We start from the raw sequence: 7031 nt of genomic DNA, 5'->3' as shown, positions 1-7031 counted from the left end.
GAGTTATGTCCGAATGGACTTCCGGAAAAGAAGGAATTCCTTATTGATATGAGTAGTCTATCATCCCTATTAAGTCAGGCTATCACATACACCCCCACTCAGAGGAACCGACGTCCTCGTCGGGCCACAGGAACGTTCCCTCTTGGCACATACGTCTGTGCTTCCAGTCCGGCATATGTGCCATGCCGTGTGCCACGACGGGTCACAAACGTCATGCACAACATGACCGCGCGCCTATCCGCAAACATCTGTGTAACCGCGAGGGTCGGCTCTGATACCAACTTGTAACGCCCCGGACACACCCGTCGGTGGTCATTACTCCTGGCGGGATCTAGACTGGCCGCACAGATCAATACTAGTCTTTTCTGCGCACTATGTCCTCACTCGTGCGCACCCGGGAGCAACTTCCCGGTCGGTCACCCATCTTGAAACTACTCCAAGCTAAGCACGCTTAACTTTGGAGTTATGTCCGAATGGGCTTCCGGAAAAGAAGGAATTCCTTATTGATATGAGTAGTCTATCATCCCTATTAAGCCAGGCTATCACACTTCCCCCGTTGCAGCATCACCGGACACATCGTCTAGTTCCTCTTGATCTTCAGCAGCTTCCGCCGTTGCAGCATCACCGTATTCAGGGGGCACATAGTTGTCATCGTCCTCTTCTTCTTCGCCGTCTTCCATCATAACCCCTATTTCTCCGTGCCTCGTCCAAACATTATAGTGTGTCATGAAACCCTTGTAAAGCAGGTGGGTGTGAAGAATTTTCCGGTCAGAGTAAGACTTCGTATTCCCACATTTAGGGCATGGACAACACATAAAACCATTCTGCTTGTTTGCCTCAGCCACTTCGAGAAAATCATGCATGCCCTTAATGTACTCGGAGGTGTGTCTGTCACCGTACATTCATTGCCGGTTCATCTGCGTGCATTATATATAATTATGTGTGTCAAAAGTAAGAAAATTAGACAAGTATCTATGTAAAGTAAGAATTTTTTTTCTTTCAGAAAGACGATAAGAACAAGAGGCGCACCACGGTGGTGCCGGCGACGAGATCGGCACGGGCGATCGACGGCGGTGAAGACGGGGACGGGGCGTGACGGACCGCTAATATAAACCTAGACAAATCTCGGGAAAAATGGAGCTCGGAGGTCGAGATTCGAGAGGAGAAAGCTTAACTAGTGTGGCTCGGGCATTTCATCGAACACCTCATGTGCATAGGAGGTGAGCTAGAGCATCCAATGCCCTCCCCCTCGCCGGCCAGCAAAAAACAGAGCACTGTGGAGTGCTCTGCTGCGGTGATGGGGTATATATAGGAAACTCATTTGTCCCGGTCCATGGCTGGAACCGGGACTAAAGCTCCCTAGTCTGTCCCGGTTCGAGCCACGAACCGGGACCAATGGTTGTGGGCCAGGAGCGAGGCCCATTGGTCCCGGTTCGTGCCTAGAACTGGGACAAATGGGTCCACACGAACCGGGACCAATGCCCACGAGGTCCCGGCCGGCCCCGTGGGCTCACGAACCGGGACTAATGCCCCCCATGGGTGCCGGTACGTGCCAAACGGGGACTAATGGGCTGGCCAGGCCCGAACGAAAGCCCTGCTTTCTACTAGTGAGAGGATGTGGGACCTCAGCTAGGGACGACGACTCGCAGCCGCGTTGGGGAGATGGGAAGCAACCGCCTGAGGAGATCGGCGAGCGCACCGGTTGCCATGGACGGGGGCGGGGCAGAAGGTCCCTGGTGGCTGTCCCCTGTTGCGTGGCAGGAGCGAGCTCGGACCTCGGAGCGCGGATCGATGCGGCGGAACGGCGACTGATGCCGACGAACTGGAGTTGCCGAGGATGAGGCCACGCAAGCCGCATCATCCAGACGAGGCAGCGCACGGCGCCACACCGTGGTCCATGGGGAATCGTCGGAGGAGCTCTAAGGCGAGGACAACGGGACAGCGGCGAAGGAGAGGATGTGCCTGAAGGATGGATCTGCATTAAGGAATCACAGGGTATCGGGATCAGGTGAAAAATAGTGGGTATGGGAAGACGGATCTCGGTATCCATGCAAACGTGGCGGCGGGAGAAAGAGAGGAGAAGCGATAGATGAAGAAGATGGAAATGACATGTAGGTCCGGATTGTCAGTGAGAGAAACGAGTGATCCCGACCGGGATTGTGCTTACAAACAGTTCTAGGGTTGGCATAGGGTTGAAAACGACTAGGATTACAAAGGATGGGTTACAGATTTCAGGGATTCGAAGGTGAGGGTTCATTTACGACGAACTCTACAACCTTAAGGTTTAAATCAGACTTCACTCTTCGTTGTTTTCGGAATGTTGAAGAACGCCAACTTCGCCACTTCCGCACATAAGAATTCTTAGTTACTTTTCATGCGGTCGTGCTTGCTTTCATAAGAAACCGGGAAATTCCGAACAAACTCGGCATTGGCCGGTTCAAGAGAGATGTGACAGATGTCTGAAACAAGAGGTGGCATGCATAGACTGGGTAGTATAGTACTCACATACTAGTGGAAGCACATATTAAATTACTCCCTCCGTCTTAAAATTCTTGTCTTAGATTTGTCTAAATACGGATGTATCTAGTTACGTTTGAGTGTTAGATACATTCGTGTCTAGACGAAGCATACTAGGTAAGCAACTAAGCATGTCCTGTGGATGAAGTCTATGGACTGTATACATAGTTAATGAACTGTAATCAGCTGTGACGATCCAATCAACAAATGTGACCTGGTCGACTTGCCAATTCCCTGCTAGCTAATTAGGAGTGGCCGGCTGCGTGGATGAATGGTGCGAAGAGATCAAGCCACATTTCGTTTTGACAGGTCCGTGTGGGTACACACTAGGTCCAAACCAGGCCCTGCCCGCTGAGAGTTGGTTTTCTATATTGGTTCGGTCACTGCCTACCAATCCTTCTTCTTCCAAAGAGATCGCGTCAACTCGAAGTCTTGGTTCCGGCTGGGTCCAGGTCCATTGTGTATCTCCTGGCAGTCCAAAACGTATGTTTTGACACGCCATGTGTGGGAACCGAGCAGAAAGAGCATATTTGCAATACGAAACCAATCCAAAACGCATGCACGGGACAAAGAAAAAACAAATAGAATCGATAAAATTCCATCTTGAAGTAGGTGTCTTTTTTGACCTGGTGGAAGAAATAGACCTTGCCCGACCTGCTCTCGCGAGCCGAACTGCGAACCCTAGCGGCGCCGCCTCCAGCCCACTTCTTGGCCCCTCCCCCTTGCCGCAGCCGGAGCGCACCGCCTGGCCAAGCCCAACCGGCATAGGTAGCGGTGGGGGCCCTTCTCCCTTCTTTGCGTGGCTTGCTGGCTCGTTACATTAGCTTCGAGCGGAGGCATGGTGGTATGCAGGGCATCATGGCACGGCAGCGGATGGGGGCTTCGACAATGTCATGGCTGGTGGCGGCGGCGCGGAGGTTGCGTGTAGGCTATAGGCATGGCATGTCCAGCCGGGAGGCGGAGGCGAATGGATGGGCAGCGGCCTTCGGTCGATTTCCCGTCAGGCACACTAGTCAAAGCCTACTGCCCTACCTGACGACAGCAGTGCCTACGTTCGGGCAGCCATGCTGAGCCAAGGCGGGTCGGGCAGCATGGCTGTCCTATGGTGGCTACATCGACGTGGTGGTCGTGGTCTTGCAGGCGTCATAGGGCGTGGTGGCGGCCTCCATTCTCTTGGGTCCGAAACGGCTGTGCGCGGAGGTGGTGGCTCTGACCTACGGCTCCCGCTTAGGGCCTCAGGCGGGTCAGGTCTGGGCCCAATGCAGGTCAGGGCCATCGCTCCCGGTCTGTAAGGTTCTCCCCGCCTAGCCCCCATCCTGATTGTGCATCTAGCATCACTGAAGGGCGTGTGGAGGTGTGTCTCTGGTGGATTTGTCTTTGTTGGATTTGTTTCGATCTGGTCGTAGTTCGTGTATATTCGGGTGTCTTCAGATTGGATCATTTTGATCTACGCTACTCTTCAACGACAGTGGTTGCTAGTCTGATGTGTTGGTCCTACGAGGACTTAGCATGACGACTTACCGACCATCTACTAGAACAAGTTTTGCTCGGCTCCGGCAAGGGAACGGCGACAATGGCGGCGCCTTCGGTTCTCGTAATTATAGTCATGGCTACGTGGTCTATGAATGTAAATGTAATTTTTATTATTTTTAGTGATCGTTGCACCAGTATAATTGAAAAATGAATAGGTTTAAAGTTTTCTAAAAAAATATTTATTGTTTTCGAGAGTAAAAATAAAAATGATTAGTATTGTTAAATAAAGAACATCAAGGCAGGCCGCATGCAATTTTCTTTGTTGGCACGCGATGGCTCTCCTTGACCAAACGGGGACCCCAAGGAAACAAGTGCTTCTGTTCTGTCCCCACCGCACTCGACTAATCAAAAAATTCCCACCCAATACGCATCCATCCATCCATCGATTCCCTCATGCTGATTGTCAGTGTCATCCACAAAAATAAATCCTAGTAGTACTACTTCTTCCCGGCCTCACCAAAAATATTCTATCGCGGTCACGGCGACCAAAAGAAGCGCGACGACGACGACGAGCCCGGCCCACCCCAAGATGCTTCCTCCTTCCGCAGTCTCCAACCCCCCGCCTCCTTCCTACCAAACTCCCACCCTCGCATGTCCCCCTTCCTCTCTATATATTCATGCCCGCGCGCCTCCTCCCAGCCACGACCACTTCTCTAGCTAGCAAGCTCCCCGGTCTTCTTCTCCGACTTCTCCCATTCTTAAGCTACAGCGAATTCAAGAAAGACATGGACGAGCAGTGGATGACGGGGCAGACTTCCCTCAGCCTCGGCCTCAACGTCGGCCGGCCGACGGCGCGGCGGGGTGCCCCTCCGGTGACCAAGGTCCTCGTGGAGGAGGACTTCATGTCCTCCAAGAAGAACCACGAGGTCGAGGCGCTGGAGGCGGAGCTCCGGCGCGTGGGCGAGGAGAACAGGATGCTCAGCGACATGCTCCGCGCGCTGGTGGCCAAGTACTCCGACCTACAGGGCAAGGTCAGCGGCATGATGGCGGCGGCGGCCGCGGCCAACAACCAGCAGTCGTTGTCTACGTCTGAGGGCGGCTCCGCGGCCTCGCCGTCCAGGAAGCGCGCCCGCAGCGACAGCCTCGACACCGCCGGCCGCAATCCTTCGCCGCCGCTCGCCGCGGCTGGCAGCGGCGTCTTCGCCGTCAGCGTCAACGTCAGCCCCGACCAGGCGGAGTGCACGTCCGTCCACGAGCCCTGCGACAGCAAGCGCGTCCGCGCCGACGATGTCAAGGCCAGCAGGGTCTCCAAGCTCTACGTCCACGCCGATCCCTCCGACCTCAGCCTCGTAAGTAACGAACACCCAGCAAACGTCCGTCGATCTTCTTCCTCGTGATTATCGATCGCGACGAAAGTTGTAGCCGCCACCAATTAGCTAATTCATTTGCGATCGATTTTGACGAGCAGGTGGTGAAGGATGGGTACCAATGGCGGAAGTACGGACAGAAGGTGACCAAGGACAATCCGTGCCCGAGGGCCTACTTCCGGTGCTCGTTCGCGCCGTCGTGCCAGGTGAAGAAGAAGGTGCAGCGCAGCGCCGACGACAAGACCGTGCTTGTGGCCACGTACGACGGCGATCACAACCACGCACCGCCGCCCAAGCAACAAGGCTCTGGTGGCAGGAAGAGGGGCGGCGCAGCCGTCCTCCACGTATCACCGGCGCCGGTGCTTGTTCAGGAGCAGCGGAAGCACGAGGCTTCGACGGCGGATCAGGTGGCCGATAGGAAGAACCTGGTGGAGCAGATGGCGGCGACGCTGACTAGGGACCCCGGGTTCAAGGCGGCACTCGTGTCGGCGCTCTCTGGTCGGATCCCTGTTGCCTGACCGGAAAGCTGACAGCACAAGAGAATATACTCAGGAAAACATTTTTGAAGAGAGAGGGCTGGTGCATGACTTTCACCTACGGCGATAGACCTGGCAAGAGCGGCACCTCGACAGCCACGGCGACAACGGACGCAACCCTGACGACAGCGGTGCCCGTTTGTGTTCGAATCGCCCACGCGGGCGTCACGGTTGATCCGGCCGAGGCAGTCCTGCCGGTCGCCGCCCCGAAACCAGTGGAGATCATCGGCTTGGCGAGCTCCTCTGGAAACTTCTTCTGAGCCGAGGAAGATCACGATCACGATGGTGGCACGAGGTTTCTATGCATCCATGACGTAGTGAATATTTTGTGCAGTTCATCTACATGTAAACTGGTGAACTGTTTGTAAAATAGTAAGCGTATGAACCGATGTTGACTTTTCTGCTGCAAAATTACGCAATTTGTGGTCAAAATTAGCCAACTGTCTTTAACATACGCTTCTGAACGTGTGAAAAATTGGGATGAATTTTGATCTCTGCGGCGTACTTAACGTATCGCACATGGTTTACAACCGCAAATCATGTGCGATGATAAATCATGGGAATATTCATTAGGAATGCACGTAATGTCCGGGAAATATAGAACGAATCCGAAAATAGCCAAAAAAAAGGACATATAGCTTAAAATCTTAAGTGTTGAGTGAAGAAAAAGCTTTAAGGCCGACCGACGAAGGGACCGTCAGATCCCCTTAACCTTGACCCGCCCCCTCTCGTAACCATGAGTCTTCCTCTGAGATGCTCCGCTTATAAGACTGAAGAAAAAGTGTTAAGGCCGCCCGACGAAGGGACAGTCAGATCCCCTTAACCTTGACCCATCCCCTCTCGTAACCATGAGACCTCCGAGATGCTCCGCTTTTAAGCACGTGGCATGACAAATTTTCTCAAATTGGCTAATTGTTTTACAGCCTAGCGAGGGCATATCATGAGATCATGCCATGTTCCAGGTTTTTCAAAACATATCCAATTTCTGTGAATTTTCTCAAATTGGCTAATTGTTGAACTGTGTACTTTAATTTTTTCTCAAATTAGCTAATGGTTGAACCATGTACTTTAAATTTTTCTTATTTTAGATATTTTTATAAATTTGTATTTAATTGGATATAATACAAATTTGAACTGC

The 7031-nt window shown here is 53.0% G+C and overlaps 1 protein-coding gene across 1 annotated transcript; it reads left to right on the top strand.

Annotated features, from left to right (window-relative positions):
- Nucleotides 1-4702: 4702 nt before the first annotated feature.
- On the top strand, nt 4703-6304 carry LOC123170278 (WRKY transcription factor WRKY28). Its single transcript, XM_044588111.1, has 2 exons — nt 4703-5339; nt 5459-6304. The coding sequence occupies exons 1-2, from the start codon at nt 4776-4778 to the stop codon at nt 5873-5875; spliced, it is 981 nt and encodes a 326-aa protein (XP_044444046.1). The 5' UTR covers nt 4703-4775; the 3' UTR covers nt 5876-6304.
- The last annotated feature ends 727 nt before the right edge of the window (nt 6305-7031 follow it).

This window comes from Triticum aestivum, chromosome 7D, assembly GCF_018294505.1.
Source record: "Triticum aestivum cultivar Chinese Spring chromosome 7D, IWGSC CS RefSeq v2.1, whole genome shotgun sequence".
Classification (NCBI taxonomy): Eukaryota; Viridiplantae; Streptophyta; class Magnoliopsida; order Poales; family Poaceae; genus Triticum; species Triticum aestivum.
The sequence above is the reverse complement of the archived record's forward strand: the minus strand, read 5'-3'. Positions and strand labels throughout refer to the sequence as shown.

Excerpts from the sequence above, each read along its gene's own strand:
- LOC123170278 (XM_044588111.1), top strand. The coding sequence starts at position 4,776 with ATGGACGAGCAGTGGATGACGGGGCAGACTTCCCTCAGCCTCGGCCTC. Across the intron at positions 5,340-5,458 it reads ATCCCTCCGACCTCAGCCTC|GTGGTGAAGGATGGGTACCA; the intron begins GTAAGTAACGAA and ends TTTGACGAGCAG.